At 43.0% G+C, this 26,539-nt stretch overlaps 1 protein-coding gene across 2 annotated transcripts in view; it reads right to left on the bottom strand.

Moving 5' to 3' along the window:
• Positions 1-26,539, bottom strand: part of B4GALT2 (beta-1,4-galactosyltransferase 2) — a 929,689-nt gene that overhangs the window by 514,058 nt on the left and 389,092 nt on the right. For both annotated transcript variants that reach the window (XM_078671715.1, XM_078671716.1), the window contains exon 2: positions 23,815-24,214. In XM_078671715.1, the coding sequence (XP_078527841.1) occupies positions 23,815-24,133 (319 nt within the window). In that variant the 5' untranslated portion in view covers positions 24,134-24,214. The remainder of the gene's footprint in view (positions 1-23,814; positions 24,215-26,539) is intronic.

Here is a 26,539-nt window from a genome sequence, read left to right as displayed (position 1 = left end):
TACCAGGGGTGATACCTCTGATTTAACTAGGTGGGAAGCAATAAAAAGCACTATTAGAGGTGTAATTATTAAGATTAAATCTGCCATGAATAAGAATCATAACAGGAAATTAGAGGAGCTAGAAAAAGAAATAACAATCCTAGAAGCTAAACACTTGCAGGACAGGAAAGTTGAGTCACTAAATAAGTTAGCCAATAAAAAATACGAATACAATAAAATTGTAAGTGAAAGGGCCGGGGTCTGGCTAGATAGGAGGAAAAGGTTCAAACTGTGTGAATCAAATAAGGCTGGTAAAAGCCTGGCAGCGTACCTCAAATTTAAATTACAGAAAAACACGATAAATTCCATAGTCGATCATTTGGGTGATGCCCATACCGACCTAACCAAAATAACGGACCTCTTTAAAGAATTTTACGAGAAACTCTACGCCAAGAACGTAGACGTGGAAAACCATAAGATTAATGAGTATTTGAGTAATTGCAATCTCCCTTCCCTTTCCATAGAGGAGCAAGCGGACATAAACAGTCCGGTCTCGTTCCTGGAAGTCCAGACTGCCATTAAATCACTAAAATGTGGTAAAGCCCCCGGTCCGGATGGCTTCTCCACGAAATTCTACAAATGTTTTTCCATGACAATCACACAACCATTGCTCAACATGTTTGAAGAAATAAGTGAAACAGGTGAAGCTAAGGGCACTCTTTCAGAAGCCACTATCGCGGTTATTCCGAAAGAAGGGAAAGATCCCACACTAACCAAGAACTATAGGCCCATTTCCCTTATAAACCTTGACTGTAAGCTCTTTGCCTCCATCCTAGCGGCAAGCCTCCAGAAAATATTACCAAAACTCATACATCCTTCCCAAGCTGGATTCATGAAAAACAGGTTGTCCAGTGATAACACCAGGACGCTTGCACATGTGTTAGAAAAAACTAAACTCCTTTCCACGCCCGCAGCAGCAATAACATTAGATGCTGAAAAAGCATTCGATAAAGTAGATTGGAGGTACTTGGAGGCCGTGCTCCGTAAATTTAACTTGGGCTCATCAATCATAACGATGATCATGTCTCTTTATTTCTGCCCGATAGCGAGGGTCAGGGCAGGTGGCTCACTCTCGCCACCTTTTCGACTACACCAAGGCACGAGACAAGGTTGTCCCCTTTCCCCGTCACTATTCGTGTTGGCTATCGAACCATTCCTTTACCAAATTAGACAAAACAAAAACATACCAGGAATCCACTTCAACGACTGTGTCATAAAATTAACAGCAGATGATGTATTGGTTATCTCAGAGAAAGCGAATGAAGCTATACCGGCCCTACTCACAACGATTGACGAATTCTCAAAGGTATCCGGATATAAATTAAACAAAGACAAGACAGTAGTCAAATCACTTAATAACTTAGGGAATAAAGACATTGTAGGAGATTCGGACTTAACATGGCAGCCGGGCTGCTTTAAATACCTGGGGTTAGATTTTGATAGCGACCTAATCACTACAATACGAACTAATGAGAGCATCGTTCTGAACAAAATAAGCACGCTTCTAGATGGCTGGTCGCCTAAATACTTATCCTGGTGGGGCAGGGCTGAAACCCTGAAGATGATGGTAACACCTTTAGTTAATTACATAGCGAGTATGCTGCCAATGACTTTCTCAGATGATTTCATTCACAGGGTAGAGAAGCTGTTTGGTACGTTTCTGTGGCAAGGGAGGAAACCAAGGATATCAATGAAAAAGCTACAACTAGCTAAAGAAAAAGGCGGCCTGGGTCTCCCGAACTTCAGACACTACCAAACCGCGTTCTTGTGTAAACAGGGAGCTCTGTGGCTAACCAAAGAGTTAGACTATACTCCGCTGTGGATGGACATCGAAAAAGCTATATTGGGCAATATTCCACTCACGGCCCTGCTCACCATGGACCTTACACATATACCCCACTCTAAATATATTCTTCTAAACACAAGAAGGGCTCTCCTGAAGCTCGACCAAGCAAATCACAAAGGCCTAAAGATAAAAAAATCCACTTCCATAGCTCTTTGGTATAACCCCTTACTGAAACTCAACGGAGCGCCGCTCCAGTGGGATCTCTGGTCCGCGAAAGGTATTAACTTGGCAAGTGATCTTTTCAAGGGCACTGACCCTCTACCATTCTCGTCCCTACAAGCCACACATGCCCTCACGCCACTAGACTTCTATGATTTCTTGAAGTTAAAAACACTCCTCTCTGCGCGCTCCTTGACCCCTCTGAACCATGGTTATGGAGCTCTGTACCACGCATCAATAAATCTGGGCACTTCGTTTCGAAGATCTATAAAATGCTCCTTCCCCTCCCTCAGACAGCAAGCAGGAAAAATGAGAAGAGATGGGAAACAGAGTCAAACACGACGGGTATGAACTTCGACTGGGATATAATACACACTACTGCATTCAGAAGTAAGGTCTCCCCTATATTGTCACAGACTAAATTCATGTTAATTAACAGAACATATTGGACACCTGAGAAACTGTATAAAATTAAGTTAAGAGACTCCCCAACGTGCTGGAATTGTGAGGCAGAGGTGGGGGACTTGGCACACATGCTATTTAATTGTCCTTTACTGAAGGGATACTGGAACAGAATATTTGACTGCATCAAGCACATCTTTGGTATCAACCCGCCGAGAGAGTTTGTTTATGTTCTTCTGGGAATACAGGAACCACATTTGGCAAATGCGGCTGACCGACAACTTCTTGATCTCCTTCTAACCTTGGCATGCAAGGTTGTACTTTGTAAGTGGAAAAATGCTTCTGAAGTATCATTCAAAATATGGCAAGAGTGGTTGTCTTTCCTAAGAGGTGCCGATAACCCTGCACTGCACTCTTCCCCAGGACGCATCTCCCATAAAAAATTTTGGAAGGCCCTGGACGCTGCCTCCTTCTCGTTTGACCCCCCTTAGGCCACTGAGCTACTCTCAAGCCAAACTGCTCTAGCCAGCAACCCTTTAAGATGAGATCCTAAGCGCGTTATTTGATGGCCTCGCAACTGCGAATGTGTTTCCATATACGTAATTCTATGACCACTGAAGTTCGTTGATGTCTCTTTTTCTTTATTTAGGTTTGTCTGCCACGCTGAAGTGTTAATGATTCACCCACCATTTTTTCTCTAGCACAATCAGACCTTTGTACTTGAGGAATCGTTTGTAATGTCTTTTATGCTTCATTGATCCTTATTGTATTGTCTTGTACTTTTTATTTCTGTTTTGAAAAAATAAAAATGATTTGAAATAAAAAAAAATAAAAAAAACAAGTGAACATTACAAAACGAAATAATAAAGTAATGTAGGAATGCTCCTAAAAGGAAAGTGGAAAGGAATCAAACATAATAATAATGACAAGCATTCCCTAATAATCAAACACTCAAGTCCAAAGAAAATAAATTATCAAAACAATATTAAAGCCTTATTTAATAACTACCAGAAAGGCCAACCTAAAAAGAGAGTTTCTTTCTAGCTTAGAGAGGTGAAGATAGCCTTCGATTCATGGCCATGCTGCTGAGCAATAGCGCATGTTAGCAGATGACCCTAGATAAGGGAAATGCCTCTGCCTTTGTGGGACTCATGACGTCACATACTCCTGCTGTGCTTTTTGGGTCTCGCTGGAAAAGCATCCGTAAGGATGCATCCTGCTGGAGACCAGTAGCGATCACTGTGGGAGGAATGACGGACCAGAGGGTGCACGAGCATTTTCTCTCCTGGATTCGTGTGCGCGAACGCGCACGTCGCGTCCGTGTCCCGCGCCGTACACATCACAGACAGACACTCGCTCACACACACACACCCTCCCCCACAGTCACACACACGCACTCCAAGACACATACACACACACACACGCACACGCACACACACACACACACACACACACACACACACACACACACACACACACATACACATACACAGGCCGCCCCCGCGCGAGCGTACATGCTTCCGCCCGCCCGCCCGCCCGCAGCTCAGCAACGCACTCACCGGCTCTCCTCAGCTGCAGGGCCCGGCAGCAGGACTCTTCTTCCCTCGTTAGGCACCGGGGCGCAGGGTAGGCTCCTGCCTGCTCCGGTGCACGGCTCCAATCGCGGCTCTTCCGTGGGAGGCGGGGTAGGCTCCCGCCCTCCTACTTCCTGTTTCCTGTTGTCGCGCCGGCCTGCCTGACTTCCTGGTCGCAGGCCGGCAGAGTAACGAGGATGTTTTGCGGTATTTATTTATTTATTTAATTATGCATTTTTATATAGCGCAGACTTTACCCGAAGGCGGTATTTATTTATTTATGTATTTATGCATTTTTATATAGCGCGGACTTTACCCGAAGGCGGTATTTATTTATTCATATATTTATGCATTTTTATATAGCGCGGACTTTACCCGAAGGCGGTATTTATTTATTCATGTATTTATGCATTTTTATAAAGCGCGGACTTTACCCGAAGGCGTCGGAGGCTTCACAACAGGAACAGAAATGAAACATAATGAGAAACATTACAAAAGAACAGGTTGCAAAAACATACGTTACTTACATAAGGTAATAGTGACAATTGTGAGCAAACAAAATACATGAGGTAGTCAAAAGTGCACCAGAGGAAATGAAAGTGACAAGTGTGCAGTTATAAGAGAAAACAGAGTATGATTAGAGGTATAGTCCTGCAATAAGTGCTAGACACTCAGGCTCAGGAACAAGCGTTACATGGGCAAGGTGGCACTTGTGCAAGTATCAAAGGTAGCCCGGAATACAGTACCACTGTGATCACAAAATTCTTAAGCACCCTGCAACACTGGGGATTTACAGGAATCCAAACACCAGCGTAAAGTACTCGAACAACAATAACGTCTGTCTTATAAATGTCACAAAAAAATGTTAATATTTCACTTCTGTTCTTGGATTTTCGTGAAAATACAACACATATTGCATTGCAAATGCTATAGGTGTCACATTTGTGAAAGTTAAAACTATTGGCATTGTAAATGACAAAGCTATTACTTTAGCTATTACTATAGCTATGTTCACAACCAACACATAAATAAAAAAAATGTAATTCGCAATACCAATGGCTCAAACTTTCCTAATGCGAGACCTATTGCATTGCAAATGCTTGTTAGACTTGCTGTCTCTATCCTGGCTCCCCCAGAGGGAACAGCAGAACTCCAACCCTTTAATGAGCATTTTGTCCACCACAAAACCATATAAATATGGAAAGATGTAATAGCAGTCAAACAATATGGTTAGGATGATGACCTGAGGATTGCCTTCCCAATGCAATAAGTAGTGCATATAAAGATATCCACCCTAAACAGGAGTCTATGCATGGTCCAAGGACTTCAGCAGAGTGCAGTTTTTGCCAGTTCTTAGGCCGCTTGGCACTGTTGATAGTCTGGAAGTAAAGTAGTGTGTCTGCTGAGGGGTTTAGCAGTCAGGCAGCGGGTCTTGTGATCTTCTTGGCCTAGGTGAGCAGGCTATCACCTGAAGGCTGATGTTTTTCTCTTTTTGGAGGTCGACTGACAAGAGGTTGTATTACTGCGTAAGCTGCACCGGTGATTAGTGGTGCAGCAGGGTGCCATAGGCAGTATCTTAAGCAGGACATTTAGCCTTCCTGTTCTCCCCTGCATAGCAGAAAAAGACATCCAGAACTGGGGTGCAGTGCACCCCTCTCACCTCTGGAACACAATGCTGCTGCTGGACTAATGATAGCTGTGCCCCCTGCATTTGATCAATGTTAAAGAAATTCATTCATAAGGTAACACAGAAGTGTGATTCTAGAGGCCTGCTCTAGATTCTAAAAGCTTTTCATCTCAAATCATTAGGGGCGGGCCTTTAAGTTTAAAAGAGGAATGAGATACCCGACTGTTAACCTCATATCTTAATGGAGTTTGTTTGTTGGGGAACTCCGTTTTTTAAAATCCACAACTTTGGGAGTTTCAATATTTTCTCTAGCTGATACTCAGTTTGATCTTGGGACGCTTTTAAGATTAGTGTTGCCTCACTGGGCCGTGACTATGAGAGAAACACTGGTCCGCAAATCTGTGTGGGAGCAAGGAGGAGCCCCTTGTCGATTTGAAAATTGCGCCTACGGTGATGCCGCATCTAATTGAAAAGAATGAGTGAGGGCTCGGGGGACAGGTGAGGATGTGAAGGACATAAGGAGTCCTCAAAGTCATTCTTGTTCACCTCCTGCTTCCTGTCATTCCGTATGTTCAAGACCTGCCCACTGATAATCCTTTGACTCCTTGAGGCCATGTCCAACAATGATGATCCACAGTAAAGTACAGATGGGGAAGTATTTACTTGTTATGTTTCAAAGAATGATAGTATTAATTGTTGGTCCTACACTTGAGCTCATTCCTCCACCTCAGCACCTGCGTGGCCTACATTACCCAGAAGTACCTGGAGCAAGATGGCCTGTGTCCCCTTTCCTTCACAGATTGTCACCATTCCAGTTTGCTAGTTATCACCCCCTGGAGGGATGGGGAGAGGAAATGGGTTCTAATTTTGGACAGTGTGCACATGTGGGATGCTCCAAGAGAGCAAAAACAGTGCTGTTATATGTCCAGGAAGTGGTGTGGTCTAATCAAGAAAAGACATGGGCCCTGCAGGACTGATTTGTCAGGTTTTTTGAGGAGTGACACTGGAAAACCTGTCCCTGACTTCAACAGGAGACACATAGACATGCCAGGTCTCACACATTGGGTGTGGGTCTCATGCATCTTTGCACGGCTTGACTGTGGACCAGCTTCAATGGCCACCTTGACTTCAATTGATCCCTAACTCTGGGGAACATTGTATTTTTTATGTGTACTAAGGTCTCAAACCCTTGAAAGTCGAAAATCGGGGATGAAAGAGGTTATGAAATTAAGTTTGTTTGATCATTCAGAGAGAGACTTATCGGATGAAGACTTTAAGATTGCCATTCTGGTTCTCTGACATTAGCCACAAAAAGATGAGGTCTAACCAGAGCACCAATCACCCCATGCCCCTGTTGGACACAGTACAAATAACTGCATTTGCCCCATTTCGAAATTGAAAGCCTCAAGTTCCCAGAAGGGCTAGATACATTGAAAAGCCGGTGCGGCCACAATAAGTGTTTCATCCTCTTACACGCCACAGATTTGTTGACTCGCGAGCCGGTCCACTGCCGGTTCCCCTTTAAGCGGGTGGACAGCCCCACACACTAAATCAAAACTGACTGCTCTTTCCACGCCGCAATATGAAATCCATTCCTTGCCTCCGCAGGCCTCAGACTGCGATATTAATCATGCTCTGCCACCTCCTCCAGCAAATCACCTTCATCATCCAATTCCAACATTCATTTTCTTACATGGCCGGAAAATTAAAGTAAAAAAAAAAAACAATTCACGGTTAGAATCCAAAGAAGGCGGTGGTGCAGGGATGGCGCGTCACCTGGTTGGCGGATCTATTTTCTGCAGTCCTATGGGTTAATGGGCCGTAACCGCAAAGGTTAAAGAATTTCAGGGCAAATATATTCTTTTTTCCTCTTATGCTAGAGAGCACTGTTGGACTGAAAGTATTGGAATCTGCTGCTCACCAGTCACTTGAGGGTAAAGTAGATACCTCTACACAGCCCCAGTGTGCCTCAACCCTGCCTAAGATTGTCAGGTTCATTGGTTTGATATGCAATGATGCCAGCTTAAGAAGACTTTACGTTATGTGACATAACACATCGCTTGCACATTTTATATAAGTAGTTATGCCTTGGCAGTAAAAATAATTCTGACCCAATAACATGGTATTTAAGTAACCCTGCTGCTAGAAGCATATCCACACATTTGGTACAACTATGCAAAGGTCAAAGTCCGTGTCCAGCAGATTTGGCAAGAGAAAAACACTACTGTGTCACAGATTGCATGTTTCAATGACTTTACACAAGGAAATGATGCTTCAACTATTCAGCTAGCCTCTTCAATGTCATTTGACCTCACTACACAAATGTAACCCTTTGCATCCCAGTTAAAGTTAAATGCCCTTTTTTTAAATAAAATAAACACCCACAAAAAAGTATCATGGCATAAACTAGCTAAGCACAGAGCGTAATATTCTATGTATACCATTGTTAAAGGAGGAGAGGGGAATCATGACCCACTCAATCCTCTGCCTCTTTTCAGTCATGACCCCTCCCCGCATGCAATAATAGTAATACATGGCACATTATGCTGTGCACATCTGCATGATTGTAAAATATGCATTTCCAGCAAAAACAGATGCGGCTAAATAAAGTATGTTATCTGGAAGAAGTGAAGTCACAGACTTACATTTACACATTTATCACTACAGTGCAGAGGTTCCATTTTATGTTGTTGTGGTGGTCGTATCTAACTTGAGAACCCACATAATGCATCACTGATTACATATTACAAACACTTTACAGAAAGAAAATGGTCCCTTGGCCTTAGGAGGTGTCATCAATGCATGTATTTACCCACATGCGCACTGGAAAAACACCTTTAAGTGAACACCATGGTAACACATGTGCTGAATACAGAATGCTATTGATGACTATTGTTAAAATTGGGAAAAAGCACCATGACCCATTCAAGAGTCTGCTACCTATAGCTCATGGCCCCTCCCCACGTTCAATAGTAAAGAAGAGTATATTACATTCTGCAACAGGATCAACTACGGCTATGTGGAGGTCAAAGGGACACTGGAAGTAAATCCCATCTAATACTGGAATTTCTAGAAAAGGAAAGCGCCATGTCAATGAAATAACAGCCCTTACATGTCAAGCATCCAGACTCTGTAACTGGTCCTTGAATACGCTGAGTTTTAACTAGTTATCCTTCCAGAAAGACATACAACCACATAGAACACACCTTAATGTTAAGAATAAACATACACCTGCTCAGCATAAACCATAATATGTAACCTGTTTGTTACTACTCTGGATAATCTAAAACTTAACACCAACATGCGACACGTCTGGAAGACCAAAGACACACCTGCTCAGAAGGTACCTTATTGTTTAACCTGTTTATCCTTCTGCCGATCTAAAACTTAACACCAACATGCGACACTTCTGGAAGACCAAAGACACACCTGCTCAGAAGGTACCTTATTGTTGAACCTGTTTAATCCTTCAGTAGATAATCTAAAATTAAACACCAACATGCGACACGTCTGGAAGACTGCAAAAAACACAGTTGATGGACAGAATGTAGAACAATGTCATACATTCACCCCCGTACAAGGATCTGGGCCTAAATCCATCGTTTTTTTGCACTCCACACCACCCTGGGTTAGACACTGGCTATATGCAAATCAGCTCTGACCCTGTACCTCATGGTAACAGTCCAGTCCGAACTACCAAGCCATGTCTTTCCCAGACCGGAATCAATCATCCAAGGACCGGTTTCTGGCTATCAGCCTTCATCAGCCTGGATAGCTTGACTCCAGTGGTGTGGAGAGCCTGGGACTCACGTCTGAGCATCCCCAGCCCACTCGGGGGGAAATTGCAAAAAACACAGTTGATGGACAGAATGTAGAACAATGTGATACATTCACCCCAGTACAAGGATCTGGGCCTAAATCCATCGTTTTTTTACACTCCACACCACCCTGGGTTAGACACTGGCTATATGCAAATCAGCTCTGACCCTGTGCCTCATGGGAACAGTCCAGTCCGAACTACCAAGCCATGTCTTTCCCAGACCGGAATCAAGCATCCAAGGACTGGTTTCTGGCTATCAGCCTTCATCAGCCTGGATAGCTTGACTCCAGTGGTGTGGAGAGCCTGGGACTCAAGTCTGAGCATCCCCAGCCCACTCGGGGTGAAAATTGCAAAAAACACAGTTGATGGACAGAATGTAGAACAATGTCATACATTCACCCCAGTACAAGGATCTGGGCCTAAATCCATCGTTTTTTTGCACTCCACACCACCCTGGGTTAGACACTGGCTATATGCAAATCAGCTCTGACCCTGTGCCTCATGGGAACAGTCCAGTCCGAACTACCAAGCCATGTCTTTCCCAGACCGGAATCAAGCATCCAAGGACCGGTTTCTGGCTATCAGCCTTTATCAGCCTTCATCAGCCTGGATAGCTTGACTCCAGTGGTGTGGAGAGCCTGGGACTCACGTCTAAGCATCCCCAGCACACTCGGGGTGAAAATTGCCAAAAACACAGTTGATGGACAGAATGTAGAACAATGTCATACATTCACCCCAGTACAAGGATCTGGGCCTAAATCCATGTTTTTTGCACTCCACACCACCCTGGGTTAGACACTGGCTATATGCAAATCAGCTCTGACCCTGTGCCTCATGGGAACAGTCCAGTCCGAACTACCAAGCGATGTCTTTCCCAGACCGGAATCAAGCATCCAAGGATCGGTTTCTGGTTATCAGCCTTCATCAGCCTGGATAGCTTGACTCCAGTGGTGTGGAGAGCCTGGGACTCACGTCTGAGCATCCCCAGCCCACTCGGGGTGAAAATTGCAAAAAACACAGTTGATGGACAGAATGTAGAACAATGTCATACATTCACCCCAGTACGAGGATCTGGGCCTAAATCCATCGTTTTTTTGCACTCCACACCACCCTGGGTTAGACACTGGCTATATGCAAATCAGCTCGGACCCTGTGCCTCATGGGAACAGTCCAGTCCGAACTACCAAGCCATGTCTTTCCCAGACCGGAATCAAGCATCCAAGGACCGGTTTCTGGCTATCAGCCTTCATCAGCCTGGATAGCTTGACTCCAGTGGTGTGGAGAGCCTGGGACTCACGTCTGAGCATCCCCAGCCAACTCGGGGTGAAAATTGCAAAAAACACAGTTGATGGAGAGAATGTAAAACAATGTCATACATTCACCCCAGTACAAGGATCTGGGCCTAAATCCATCGTTTTTTTGCACTCCACACCACCCTGGGTTAGACCCTGGCTATATGCAAATCAGCTCTGACCCTGTGCCTCATGGGAACAGTCCAGTCCGAACTACCAAGCCATGTCTTTCCCAGACCGGAATCAAGCATCCAAGGACCGGTTTCTGGCTATCAGCCTTCACCAGCCTGGATAGCTTGACTCCAGTGGTGTGGAGAGCCTGGGACTCACGTCTGAGCATCCCCAGTCCACTCGGGGTGAAAATTGCAAAAAACACAGTTGATGGACAGAAAGTAGAACAATGTCTGGAAGACTAACACCACACCTGCTCAGAATATCCCTGGGGGGATATTCACAAGGAAGTGGCGGAGAGAGGCGTTAGCCTCCTTGGCTCAACGCTTCTCTCCGCCACTTCGGAAACGCTAGGCTGCACCGTATTCACAAGGATATGGAACAGCCTTGCGTTTCCCCCTGCGATGGCGATAAGTTACGCAGGCACCCTTGCGCCAGAGTGCAAGGATGTATGTGTGCAGGGGAGGATTGTGTATGTATAGGAAGGTGTCGCTTCCTGCTCATAAAAAATCCTATATCCAATTCTCAGGCATGTTGTTTTTGCATCTGATTTCATTTCCAACATTCACAGTCTATGGTCTCTAAGCATCTCATTCCCTTTAATTAGTCAAAGCACTATTCAAACTTCTTTGCTTAATCAGCAGTCTAATCATGAAGTGTGAACAAAACAGAAACATTACATGCAATCAGCCATCTATTGTTATCTCAATACTGTAAGGAGCAGCTACAAGAAAGAGTCTTGCAGATAAAACATGTTTTCACAACAGCAGTTTAGAAACACTAATGTAAATTATGTTTTCTATTTTCTATTAACTACCAAATAGTATATGAAAGTATTCAAATTACTGTTTTCAACAAACATATTCATGTAAAAAGTGTCTCGTTTTTCGGGCGATGCTAAGCTAAAATAAATTGTATGATCCTAAAATCCAATATAATATTCTTTTAAATGACAATCAAGTCATTCCATCTTGTGGCACTGGTTATACTCTAAACTACTTGTTAACAGTCATGCATTTCTCTGAAATAGATATCTAAAAGGGAATATTAATTCTTACATAAAACATAGAAAAAAACATAATGAGAAACAAGAATTAGTGCCCTGAATACGTGTCTTCTCAATTACTTTTTAGGACCATAACACAAGGTTGCCCATTCGAATGCTCTGTATACACAGGTTGCCAGTTCAGATAATGACATTTTTCTGCTAATTATTACTAATAATTCTTTTGATTTGCATCATTCCAGTGAATTTTGCGCTTCAACCAATAACACTGCAAAAATCATTACCCGACTGATTTGCCTCTTAATTCTACTGTTTTGCTCCCTGAGAATCAGAATCCATTTAAATAATGAAAGCAGAAGCACCCCCTTTGCTTAATCAAAAATATACTGGAGAAGTGCGAACAAAACAGAAAACTACGGTAGAGAAAACAGTCCATCTTTAAACATTCCACCGTTTGGAAGAATAAAAAACATATGTTTTACAGTTCACAATAATCTAAACTAAACTAGGCATTGTGATTTAAAAAAGCAAATATCCTGCACTTCTTAATTACAGCTCTTTATTGCCATTTCGTTGTTCTGTTGCCACTCTAAACCACTCACCCTGCAGTTACTAAATTATCTGGAATGCAGATTACAGCCAAACTGAGAAGCCTTGCTTGATTTATAGGCACTATAAAAATACACAACGAGTAACGTGTATGAAGGTCCATAAAGTAGCGTGTCTCAATAGCATTACAGAACTGTAGAGCATTACTGCCCAATTATGCAATTTAATGGCTCTGATGATAATCTGTTTCACTTATGCTGACACTGCCAGGACACACACTGCACCACCCACATCCCATTCCACGCCTCCCGACAATACAGCACCAGATGTGGGGCTGGAAATACAGGCCAGGTAAGGCCTGTGAACAGCTGGAACGACTCCACATCCCAGACCATATGCCTCCAAAGTAAATGAGCTAGGTTTCATTCCTGGGGGTTTTAAAACTAAAGTAAATGAGCTAGGTCTCATTCCTGGGGGTTTTAAAACTAAAGTAAATGAGCTAGGTCTCATTCCTGGGGTTTTAAAACGAAAGTAAATGAGCTAGGTCTCATTCCTGGGGTTTTTAAAACTAAAGTAAATGAGCTAGGTCTCATTCCTGGGGTTTTTAAAACTAAAGTAAATGAGCTAGGTCTCATTCCTGGAGGGTTTTAAAACTAAAGTAAATGAGCTAGGTCTCATTCCTGGAGGGTTTTAAAACTAAAGCAAATGAGCTAGGTCTCATTCCTGGGGGTTTTAAAACGAAAGTAAATGAGCTAGGTCTCATTCCTGGGGTTTTTAAAACTAAAGTAAATGAGCTAGGTCTCATTCCTGGAGGGTTTTAAAACTAAAGCAAATGAGCTAGGTCTCATTCCTGGGGGTTTTAAAAGTAAAGTAAATGAGCTAGGTCTCATTCCTGGGGGTTTTAAAACTAAAGTAAATGAGCTAGGTCTCATTCCTGGGGGTTTTAAAAGTAAAGTAAATGAGCTAGGTCTCATTCCTGGGGGTTTTAAAACTAAAGTAAATGAGCTAGGTCTCATTCCTGGAGGGTTCTAAAACTAAAGCAAATGTGCTTGGTCTCATTCCTGGGGGTTTTAAAACTAAAGTAAATGAGCTAGGTCTCATTCCTGGGGTTTTAAAACGAAAGTAAATGAGCTAGGTCTCATTCCTGGGGTTTTTAAAACTAAAGTAAATGAGCTTGGTCTCATTCCTGGAGGGTTTTAAAACTAAAGCAAATGAGCTAGGTCTCATTCCTGGGGGTTTTAAAAGTAAAGTAAATGAGCTAGGTCTCATTCCTGGGGGTTTTAAAACTAAAGTAAATGAGCTAGGTCTCATTCCTGGAGGGTTCTAAAACTAAAGCAAATGTGCTTGGTCTCATTCCTGGGTTTTCTCAAAGTAAAGTAAATGAGCTAGCTCTCATTCCTTTGGGTTTCAAAACAGAGCAAAGGATCTTTGCATACAGGAGCAGATGAGACCAGCTCGCCCTTCACACTTGTCTGAACAGGGGTAGCAGAGTGGGCTAAATAACGGTGATGGATCAAACCCAGATCTTTTGACTGGGTGTGAGTGTTTGATTGGTTCAGATGCTCCGTCCATCACCACTCCCTTTTGTACCGCCCTTCACACTAAAGCACGCTGGTATGGAGACACTGGGCACAGTAAATAAGAAAGGGAACTCAGTCATTTGACTTTTACTTCCTCTATTTCCATTTTAGCTACTTATATCTCCGGAGGGTTTGCTACTTTCTCATTCTCGTTTCTCTATCTCACAAATGCAAAGTGGTCTTGTGACATGACACTTTCAGACATCTTCAAATCAGACGTCTTGTAAAGAAACACACTGGCTGAAGGTGTTTCATAAACAATAGGATGATGTGCAACTATAAAGGCAAGGTATTATAAGAAATAAAGTACCCCATGTATACATTAAGAAGAGTATTGCAGGTCACTGAGGACTTCCGTGGCTGTGTATGTGGGCACCCTCCCTATGGGCCTGTGACTCAATATGAGGACATTATTTGACAAGTTCTGGGAACGTACAATTGGGGGAACTGTATACCAAATGAATGGCTTTGACGGATTGTGGATACATTTTAGTGACTTATTATCAGGTCACCAGAATCCTAGATACAAATATACACTTCTTTATGTGATTTATAATGCTCGGTACCTCAATATTGATTGCATCTAGGCATGAAAACTATGACACACGTAAAAAAATATGAGCTTTATACCAGTGTGATAGTCCTACATGACATCAGACATTGGAAGAAATAAAGAACGTGGAAGTAGAATCTTTAGCAAAGAGAGCAGTTGTCTTAAGGAGAGGAGATGCAATGTGTGTGTAAATGATTAATAATATATATTCAAGATCAGAATGAATAATGGTGTGAGCTGCTCACTCTGCAGGATCTTGCATATTAATGACTGTTTGAATAGCATTGCGTCCTTACAAGTCTACTAATGAAAGGTGCAGCTGCGGGAACTCCGTTTGGGCTGAGGAGCCATTCCCGCTACATTTTTCCTGTCAAGAAGAGGGTCTGTCAGGCTTAACAAAGTTCAGCCTGACAGACACTTTTCTTGTTCAGGTCAGGCATCCAAGAGCTAGACTTGCACTAAATGCGCAGGCGCCTGGCTGCATGAGCTGAACCATGGTCAGGCTGAGGATTTCACAGCCCTGTGGGTGTGACTTCCTCAGCCTGGCAAAAGCGCCTTGTGGCCCTCTTCCTCATACGAGCTGAAGTGTCACTGATTGCCTCGGACCTGGGCGCTTCATTTCTAAGCCCTGAAGTGCGCACGGCCAATAGTCAATCAGTGACACCTCGTCACAGAGTGGGTGGGGTCAGCAACTCCCACTGACCCCATCCCACTCTGTGTCAAGTGAGGGACTGCTGCCTCCCCTCCTTGCCTGACCTCTTAGTCAGCCGATGAGGAGAGGCAGCAGTCCCAAACCTGCTAGGAGGCTGGGACCTCCGAGGCTTCCCTCCCGGAGAGCTATAGTGGAGAGCTGCAGTGGAGATACGTTTTATGTGCTTTTTATGTTTGCTGCGTGCATGCATGGATGCATAAATGTATGTGCATTTGTAAGTGAGTGTTGGGAATGTGTGTGCGTGTGTGAAGGCATGGGTGTGAGTGAGTGTATATGAGTGCACCACTTCCTGGTAAAATTACCGTCCGCCACTGGAAATGAGCAGCGCCGCTCAATGGGGTTCTAGGTTGAAGCACTGCCGGCGTGGATCCCGCACTCTAGTGCAGGGCCGGACTGGCCATAGCAGGCACTGGGCAATCCCCCGGTGCGCCGCACAGGTGGGGGCCGGTTTTGGGCCCCTGGGGGCCGTTATTGTTACTGGGCCGTTTTTGCAGCACAGCTGCAAAATTGGCCCTGTACCAAAATCGGCCGAAAACGGGCCCGGGCAAAGAGCTCGGCGCCACCTCCACCCCTCCCCCACCTCCCCCCCCCCCCAACCTCCCCCCTGAGTGGGGGGCGGCCGAGCACTTTGCCGGGGCCGGTTGTGGTTCCCAGTCCGGCCCTGCTCTAGTGCCAGCAATCCCTGCCACCTTGCAGCCAGTAGCCATTGGGTTATGTAATTGTACCAGATAACACCGACTCATCAAGGAAGCTGGATGGCTCCTGTTTTGGAAAAGATCAAACAAAGGGGCAACAGACCCTGGGTAGAACCAGGAGCGTATGATAGGAGGGATGAGGGAAGGGAGGTTTGGGGGGGGGGGCGGAATATCATGCCCCCTCAATAAATGAGCTCTCTGGTTTGTAGTGGTACACAGTGCCCTGAGGCAGGATGTGGCATTCTCATGCCAGGTTTCAGTGAAAGTGCAGCCTTTCCTTTAAAGATGCCTTCCCCCCCAGAACAATTGAAATGGCCCCGTTTAAATTCTCCCCTACTTTCCACAAACATCTAGATAGGGAAACATATTATTTAATTTAAAGTCACTAACTCCTGGTAGCTCTATAAACAATTAACATCTATAAATGTTTCACTTTTAAAACGAGGCTTTTAAAGTGCGCCTAGAGAAATGATTTTCACTTGTTTATTTTTTACTCAGCTACTGGGCTCTAATTTCACAGACAATCACGGGACCCAATTCAAAAGGGTATTTTCTGCAATAAACATATGCTTCTGCACAGGATACGTCGATTTACATCTGCCAGTTGCATTCAACATAAATATGCGACGTACGTTCAGTGAACCCAACCATGCATCGAGAAAGCAAGGACACTATTATTTATCCAAGACATTAACCTATGGCAGGCGGTAGATGGTGGAAACGTGTTGAGGCTCATCCCTATGCAAACTGAGGTTCTCGTGACCTACTAATTGACATCTGGGCGGCCATAATGGGTCAATATCTCACGTCAATTCAGTTCAAAACCTTCACATCTGCATCAACCAAAACATGCCCGTAGGTACTTATACATCCACGGCAGCAAGCACTTGTTTCTTCTCTAAACATTCTTAGAGAGAACCTTGCTATTTATTGAGAATCACCTCTGAATACCATATGTTAACGTACATATAGAATATCACCGAGACTGTGGTAACGTCAACTAGTTTGCTGCCTCAGGAAGGGTTTTAAAAACACCAGCAACAGCTGCTAGAAAGTGCTGTACCCTAGGTTCCTACACAAATCTGTTGCTTCACTTTCATTTGAAATATCTGCCATCACTTGGCCTTTTTATGGCCTACATTTTGGTTGCCAGTTTTATTTGTTTATAAGCAACTATCCCCTTCATCCATTTCAAAGGAAAGTGGACCAGCATTCCCATTTCAATAGAACCTTATTATAACTTTGCAAACAGTTGCTCAACATGGGATCTCATTCTACAGTTATAGGTTGGTTGGTAAAAAGTCCCTGTTAGAGGTTGTATCTCTAACAAGGAAAGCAAACAGTGATGGATGGAATACTTTAATTAATATCACCACTGGTGACTACCCACCTGCATTCCAGTCAATCTTTTGTTTTTTGCCAACTATATCACTCAGGAAGCGACAAGCCATATGCAAACCAGCCTTAGTCCTGTACCAATAGGAACAGTCTAGCATGAGCCACCAGGCTAGGTGGAAGCACAAGCAGCAGCAAGGTACAGCTTGATTCCTGTGGCACTGTGAGCACAGGACCCATGTCTGGCCAAACCTGTTGCACTGAGGAAAACAAAAACCTGATGGGTAGGATGCTTGAATGAATCCCCTTCAATGGTAATTAGTTGAGGCCTTCTGTCACCGTAACGTGTTTGTTGTGGTATCTCTAAGAAGTCCGTGCTAGTCAAAAGGAATAAGAATGCAGCCACTGTAACCATGTATTTGAGACAGGACCAGGAATGAAGTAATTTCCTTTGTCATAGGTGCACACCTTTACTAAGATATGGGATGAGACTATGTTATGGAAAGTGGGGAACCAGCAGCAAAGTATGAATGCTGAGTATATTGCTTAAGACAAGAAGCCAGGTATAACCTGGAGACTAATTCCTTTCTCTTTCATTAGTAACCTCACCCGAGTGCCGATGGACGAAATAAGCCTGGTGTTACAGCCCTGGGCTGGCCGAAAGGCTGCTTAACAGTGGGCACCAGCCCCCAAACTGGTAGTCACTAATCAAATGTATCCCTCTTTGGAAGTCAGGACAGCATTCTAGAAATACAGCCATTTTTGGAGAAGTGCGATTGTACCTTGGTGAATACCAACAACTGAGTTGTTTTTCACCCAATTGTTCCAACATCTATAACAATAAGAGTAACGTTTGAGGTATCAATGTCTGGTAAGCATGCCTCAGCACCCCAAGACTCCTCTACTCCCTCCTTTTTGCAGTGCTTGATTTGTAAAAGAATGAGTACTAGTGGCCTCAGCACTGCTCAGAAGCCTGTAGCCTGTGCTATTAAATATCTGTATAGTTTTGAATTGCATCTCATGCCTCTTTACTACAAGACTAGATGCTTCTTGCCCCATTATCGCACCCTTCCAGAGTCCTGCTTTCTTCCTTTATGACATTGTTTCTTTCCTTCTCTTCCTTCTTCTTAACCATTTGTGTGTTTTTCCCTTTTTCTCAGTCAATACCGAATAAGGAAAATAAAAGTGCGGGTCCCCATAAAAGAGTACCGGTGGCCCCCTCCGGCATCTGCTGGCTCAAATTAAGCACTGTCTCTTTGATTTGTCTGCATGCATAGGGAATGCAAGAGGCACCCCACAACACACGTGTTGTGGGGCACTCTTAGGGCAAACGTGGGATGCTGTGAAATGTAGGTGAAGGCATTATGATGGCATTGCATTTGACTATAAAATGTATTGCTAACTGCAATGATGTGAGAAATGCTGGTCTGACACAGTGACCTATTATAGCAGCCACGTAGAATATATATAATTGTAGAAAAATAGGTGTCAATAACAGGGTTCTTTCCACTGAGGATTTACTTGCATTAGTGGGTTTAGCCACAGTAGCTGTCACCATTCATCTGCTTCCAACTTGGTTTGCAGGGACCAAGAGGGAAGGCTGAGGATGCAAATGTTTTTATCCTCTTAAAGACACTTTCCTCAGGTCTCTAGAGACCGGGGTGTAGTGCATGAGCCACGTTAGTGGTCTGATGATCTTTGATGACCCTCGATCACCACGATTGTGTACTGATTTTAGTGTGCTATGTTACTTTAGCCTTAATGTAGGATGGTCTTGCATTACAATAATCTTGCCAAAGAATAGAAGGTATGGGATGTCGAGGTGCAGAGTTGTTGGTGATGGTGCACACATGTGCTCTATAGGGGATACTGAGGGATTAAGGGCATAGTGTTATTTGAGTTAGGTGAATTATGACTTTAGCCTATTGGCTTTGACGTGGTATAATAGCATTCTGCTTTCCAAGTAGTAGAGGCCTATGCTTGAGCAACTCCATATTCTAAACTGCAGCCATCTTCTGAGCCTCTGTAGGTGAGAGGTGATATTTGAGATTACATGTGTTGTTCACCGGCAGTGAACCAGAGCAGATCAGTTCTTATCAGGAGGAATGTGCCTTCTTCGCATTGGCGCCATAACAAAACGCTTGGCCAGCTGCTGTTGGGTGCCTGGTGTGGAAGGGTACAGGAATCTTGTGAGAAAGGTAGGCGGGTTTTTCCAGAAGCTTCGATAGAGGATAGAGTTCTATATTAGAGAAAGGGGGTCTGTGAGAGATGCAGAGAGAGAGTTTCTGAGAGACAGAGAGAAAGTTTCTGAGAGGCGGAGAGATGGTGAGATGGTGAGATGCTGGTCTGGTGTTTTGGCGGTCTGATGATACATCACGGTGCAGACGTGTGTGTGCAACAGAGAGTCCGGAACCAACCAGTGAGGGAAAGAGAGACGGACCCTTCTTCAGATGACAAGACGCCTAAGATTATGGTGAGGTGTTCGATGTATATCTAACTTTATCTAACTATGCTTTTATTTTCAGGCTCTATGTATATCTATGTGCTGATGATTGCTGCTAATGTTTACTGTGATGTTTAGTTATTTCTTTCTTTTGTCATCCTATTATCATGTAATAAAGAAACCCTAGAGCATATCATTTGTTGGTATTCCTTGTGAGGGAAGGTTGAGACCCTTTTTTTACCAAGTACTTACAGAGGGATGGGTGATTCCCCTCTAATGGGTAATTGTTGATATGGAAGGGAAAGTGCCTCCCATCAGGGATGTCTAAATTACATTGCCAGGAGGAGCATGCGTTGTTTACCCTCTTGGATTGGGAGGTGTTGTGACTTGTTGTTATTTGCGAGCTCCTCAGCAATGGTCTTATATGTTGTCAGTGTTTATTCCTTTCTTGGGTAAGTATTGTGAAATGTGGTGTCTTTCTGTAACCTGAGAAAGGGTGTGGTAAGTAATGACCTGGTGACTGACAGAAGCACCAAAACATATAGAGAAGGTGGTCATTACACGGGGCAAGGCTTTGAAGACATGGGCGGTGCCAGCTTACTCGCTTTGACATGCCATCAGTAAGTAAATAGGTTTAGAATGTGGTGTTCATGATAATGTCCAATTGGGGTGTGAGGAACAGCAGTGGGAAAGAGAGGTCTGGTTTTGGTAGACTAGGATACGTAAGAAGTAAAGTGGAGCATAGATGAAAAGGAGTTTTAGGTGATTGTGAAATGTGTGGGGGTTTAATGGGGCAGTAAGAGCCATTTAAGAGATTTGGAAAGTATATTAGCAGGAAAAAATCATCATCTTTATTTCTCCGAACTAAATTGATCAGAGTTCATCACTACTGAAATTAAAGTCTTGCTGTGCATACATTTGTTGTATATCCTAACTCTGAACACTAGCAGGCTGACCTGCATAGCGCATCGAGATAGTCGACCACAGAGTGTGTCCCACTGGCAGATCCATGTCATCCATCCACTTCATGTCGGTCTCTAAAGAAGAATCACACGATCTCAGGCATGATTTTCTACTGTCACGCTTAAACCCACTGCCATTGGTTGCCACTAAGAATGTGGATGTCTTAGTATCATGTAATTTTTAAACAACTTGAATAATACAAAGAAAGCTCAAAGAATCGATCAAAAAAGAAAACTGAGCTTTAAAGACCATGTACATTAAAGTATTCACTTTATGTGAAATGAGAGAAAGCATTAGTTTAGTGGTTGACTGTAAATAAGGGTTCTCTCTAAAGTCAGTCCTGGAGGGCCGGATCCATGCCAGATGTTAAGATAACTATATTTATCTAAATGGGGATATGCTAAATATTTAGCACGGATCTGGCCCTGCAGGACCAACTTTGGAAAGCCTTGCTGTAAATTATCAACACATTACAGGGATTCAACATGTGTAGGGGGGATACAATGAAAACCTGGATGGGACCTGCTCATCTAGTAGCTCGAAAGAGCTCCAAGACACGGAAGATGCAGGCAGGGAGATCAGGATGTTGTGGTGAGACAGTAGACGGTGTATGTCACTGAGCCACCAGACCCAGTGAGACAGGCGTACCTCTTCATACTGTGCATTTGTTCACAATCATGGTGGAGAAATCTGAAGAAATGAAACTATTCATGTGATAGAGCGCATACCTCACTCTAAAAAGTAGGGATGCATTATACTCATGGTTTAAACGCACCTGCATATGTTTTCAGTATCACAATGTATTATGGTTATTAAATGTATTTATTCTACATGTTAAACAAGAAATGTAATGTGCACTTTACATAGAATTTGCATATATTAGAAGACACCATTATTTTTGTATACACAGATGCAGAGAGACATTATATTCATATTAATGTAATTGTGTGTGTTAAAGTTGCCTGCAGTTTAGGCCCAGAGGTGCAGGTTGTTGATAGTTTTGCTTCCTCAGCTACTGAAGAAATGATTAAATGTATCTTTGTATGTGCCAGAACAGTATGCTCTCATCCCATTGTAGGTATAAGGAATTTATCATCATTATTTTTAGTTTAAGGAGATAACTGGAATGTCTTTGAACAGTCTGAGAAGCGAGAGGGGAGGATATCTTCTAAGCCTGGCCTATCTACAATCCAAGGCCACAAAGAAGCGAGGAAGATTTAATTAAAGAAGTCATGGAAAATAACCGCAGTCATGGAAAGTGAAATAATTTGTCACGTGATACATTTAGGAGAGGGCTGAATTTATCTTTTTGTATTGTGCTCAGGGACAGAAAACCAGACTTCTAGATTTTCAGAGGAGAAGGAGCATCTTAAGAGCGAGCTCCATAGCCTTAAGCAATTTGATCCATTTGACGTGAGTACTTCTAAGGAAGTCAACATGTGCTGACACCTTTGAGAAATGAGACATGTGGACCAGCCAGAACCATCATTTATATGAGTCGTGTAGGGAAAGAGATTTCATGCTTTACTTCTAATGAAAAAAGATTTGGAGTCCGCCTCCATCTTGGGTTGTGTACTAATCTTGGAGTTTATTATCCTGTGTCTCCTATGCCGAATCAATTATATGCGTAAATTTGGCTCTGTGTTTATTTTCCTGTACTTATACTCGCGGATTTTGCGGTGTGTATACATTCAGCTATTTTTGGCCTTATAATAAAATCCATAAACTAGAATTCGGAGTCTGTGCTCTTTAAAGGATGGCTACATTGTAAGTATAATCTTGATGTGTTTATTCCCCTCGACAACTTTTAGCAGGCAAATAAAAGACCGCCAGTGCTAAGTTTGAAAGATAAGGCATATTTCAAATTTGGCGTCATCAAACGCCTGATAGGAATCCTTTGGTGAATTAATGGGAGGGGTAAACAGACGTAATATTTAAGATAAAAGCTAAGCACTGCTGGGGTCTGTTAACCAGGAAACCATCAGCAGAAAGAGTGTGAAAACCAGTATATTAAGTACAGGTTCTGGATTCGGTGATATTACTGCCAGTGCTTAGTTCGTAAAAAATATATATATATGTAAGTGTAAGGGCCTAAAGTTTGTCTAAGGGGCCCACCATGGTTGCTGTGTATGCCGGGGTTTCCAAATACAAAGCCTGCCTAATATTGGTTCCTTCTTGTGCTTCTTTCTACCACCGCCCTACACAACCTTTTTCTATCCATTGGAGAGTCAGAATTTTTAAGATTTATTATCTGCCTTCACATATGTTAATTCCACCTTATCAACACGCAATATATTGCCAAGGTGAGTAGATGTGGATTTAGGATAGTATAAGTACACTTCCCTATTTACCCTTTCTTTCACAATATGGTGGTAGTTGATCTTGTTGAGTCCATATTTCTGCATGTTGATATTTTTTGTAGTCGATATTGTGAAACACAACTTTTTATTTCACTCTTACAGGATATTTTTCGTCCTTGTTTCTTCCCTATGTGACTGTTGTCCTATATTGATTTTTCGCCGGGTTTCTCTCTTTTCTGTCATTCTCTGTCTTTCAAAGTCTGATGATGAAAAATAAGTCTCCCTCTTAAAAAATGGCTGCGGGTGCCGCTACTTACTCCCAGCAACACAAATGGAACCCCTGATTTCTGGGTAGCTACGTAAACAAATTTCATATCAGATAGAGTATTTATAGTGCGTAAACTCACAATCACAAAATCTGTGTTTGAAAAGACAACACCTAATTTTTTGAAGTAACAGAAGTGACAAGTTGTTTGGGAAAACAAGCATGAAGTCTAAACATTTTACTGAATAGCTTTGAAAGATTATCCTAAATCTACTAAAGAAAGCAGGTTCATTTTTAAAGCTCATCTTTGTTCTGAAAAGGAAATATTCTGTGTTTAAAAAAAGGCCATACCATTTAATTGTATTCAGTCAGGGACATGAAGATTGGCAAAGATGAATGAATTTGTAGGAGAAACAAGAAAAAGGAAAACAGCAAAGCATGAATGATAGGGCTTCTCCCTATCCTTTGGTTACCGGAACTTACCTAAACCGGGAGGCACTTCCGGACATGGGGGTAAAGGCTGCTCTGTGACCGAGTGGTTGAGGCCAGGCTTGGCGCTGGGAGAGACCCGCTCGCTCGCCGCAGCCACGCCATAGCTGGAGGCTGTCCCATTGGGCCTGGAGATGTTGTAGTAGGGGTGTGTGCGGGAGGAGTTCCTGACATTGAAGCGGGTGAAGAAGTCCAGGCGCTGAGCGTAGACGTCAAAGTACAGGATCATCATGATGATGAAGTGGATGAGGCAGAGCAGGAGGACAGCCTTGCAGATCCTTTCCAGGGTCACTCCCAGCATCAGTCTGGTCATCTTCTGGGAAGAGGCAGGCACAGGTGGGCAGTCATGTGCTCCCTCTGGGCTCCAGCACCGACTGCCAGCGGGTCACGAATCCTGTGCAAGAGAAAAAGAGCACTCTTTAATAACAGGATCTCTAAGCCTTGTCCCTCCACCCTTCTCAACACCGCTTTTGAAAGGTTACGAAGCATCAGGAGCAGCCATCAGGCTTTAAATGAAATCTATTTAATGGTGTATCGTTCTTTGCCCGCTCGCTGAAAGACCGCGCTCTGCGCCTAAGTACAGGCCAAGAGCCAGTGATTAACCTTCATGTGCTAACTTTACTCAGTACTAATGCTCTTCGGCAAAATCATTTAGCCTTTTCCCAGCACTCCTAAACGCTTGAATGCCCAATGGGATGAAAGGCCTATGTGAATTCCATGAACATAAACTAAGCCCCAAGTTACAATTAGCATTCAGAGGCAGCCTACTGAGTCACAAGCACGAAACGCACACATATTATCAAATTAAGGAGGAATTAACACATAGGCTACCATATAGTTGACATGGAGGCGAGTCATTCGAAGCCCAAAAGATCATCAGCCTTGAAATGCAGGTTACTTAGATGTGTATTTACAAGAAGGAAGCCTGATGCTGTTCAGACCATCATTCTTAAAACACAAGCTAACAACTTCACACTCCGCCAAACAAGTGCCTTTGAGTCTTCATACACCCACATTCCTTAAACAAACACATTCCCCCATCTATTTCAAAGCTTTGATGCAAATCCTACAGACCAGAACAATTAGAAACGGATTTAAAATATTGTTTATTAGCTAGTCATGTGAGTATGACAGAGAGGATACTCTGTCACAATGGCAATGGGGCACCCACTACACCAAACTCAAGGTATGCCAATAATGGAGCCTACTCGGCTCCATCACTGACTTACTCATTCGACAGCCCGACAAAGTACATAACACTGTAAACTCTATTTAGAGGTGAGATGTCGTGTTTGTTTTGCTGTCGACACGGCCAGGTAAAACTGAGAAGTTGGGGACAGTTAAAAAAAATAATAATGCACCTCCTCCCCCACACCATGGAAGTTTTTCCACTTAGGGGTCGATTTTTGAAACATGTTAAAACTTTGTAGATGTTTAACAGAGGGCCATCATGTTTGATGGAACCGTCCGTCAAACTTTTACGCCATTGACAGGATCCACAGGTGATGCGGCACGAACAATGGTGGTGTCCATATTGGGATACGAAACTAGTATCTACCTGAAACGGTGTACAACATAACTGGATCCACTGATTGCAGAGGGTGTGCAAAGTTTCTGCCTGCATTGACTTTGCATTGGCTTCTCCTGCCATGAAGAATTGCATCTGAGTCCTTCTGTCTCATACATTATGTCATCTATGCAAGGACTCTGTTTCAAAATTACGTTTCCCACATTACACCCAAAACAGAAGTCTTTGAAACGACCCTGCCTTTCCTGACACAAATATAGCAGTCCGAGGTCCTCGAGAATTTAGGTCTTAAAATAGTTTCATTAAAATGACTATGTCTTGAAATGTACATATCAGAACTCGTCTGTTTAGAAATATGACATTCAGAATTTTTTGCTGACAATTCATTAAGAACTGGAGTGCCATAGTATACGCCCCTTAAAACACTGCGTCTATGGTATTCTATCAGACTATTACATTTATACTATTGCCCTGCCAAATTTTTGTGACTAAAATAACAATATTGCCAAGATAAGTATAGATTTACTAATCTTACACACACATGCATATATATATATATATATATATATACACCTTCACACACACACATATATATGTATATAAATATACATATATATGTATGTGTATGTAAGATTAGTAAGTTGATACTTACCTGAATATATTTACCTCCACAAACCTGTGGTAGTTAATATTTTGTTTAACAATAAGAACGGTATTTTCGAGCTTGATATTCTGACATACAACCATGCCCGTCAAATGTGGCCTTGGCTGTAATATACAGATGCACAAAATACGTCTTATAAGATTCATTCAGAGAAGCACTGGAAGTAGTGTTCCGCAGAAATATTCAACAGAATTAGTGTGTTGTTAGATGCATCAGAATGACTGTGCAAGACAACATGCCACCCAAACGTCTGTGCCCCTGGAATATGCTCACTGTAAATTCCGTGTCCGTATAATAAACATGACATTAGTAATTACAGTGTCTCAGGGGGACCAATCACAATTTCTAAGCGCCAAAACAGAGCCATATATGATTTAAGATGCAAGTCAACATGCTCATCTAAAGTAATGCCTGAGGAAATAGATGTAAGGCTGTATATCTTACAGACCACGCTGTTATTGTATGCATGCTTAATGAGTAATAAAACCGTGTGCAGGGACCCAAGGTATTTCTTAAGAGCCTAAGAC

Source organism: Lissotriton helveticus, chromosome 1_2, assembly GCF_964261635.1.
Source record: "Lissotriton helveticus chromosome 1_2, aLisHel1.1, whole genome shotgun sequence".
In the NCBI taxonomy this organism is placed as follows: Eukaryota; Metazoa; Chordata; class Amphibia; order Caudata; family Salamandridae; genus Lissotriton; species Lissotriton helveticus.
The sequence above is the reverse complement of the archived record's forward strand: the minus strand, read 5'-3'. Positions and strand labels throughout refer to the sequence as shown.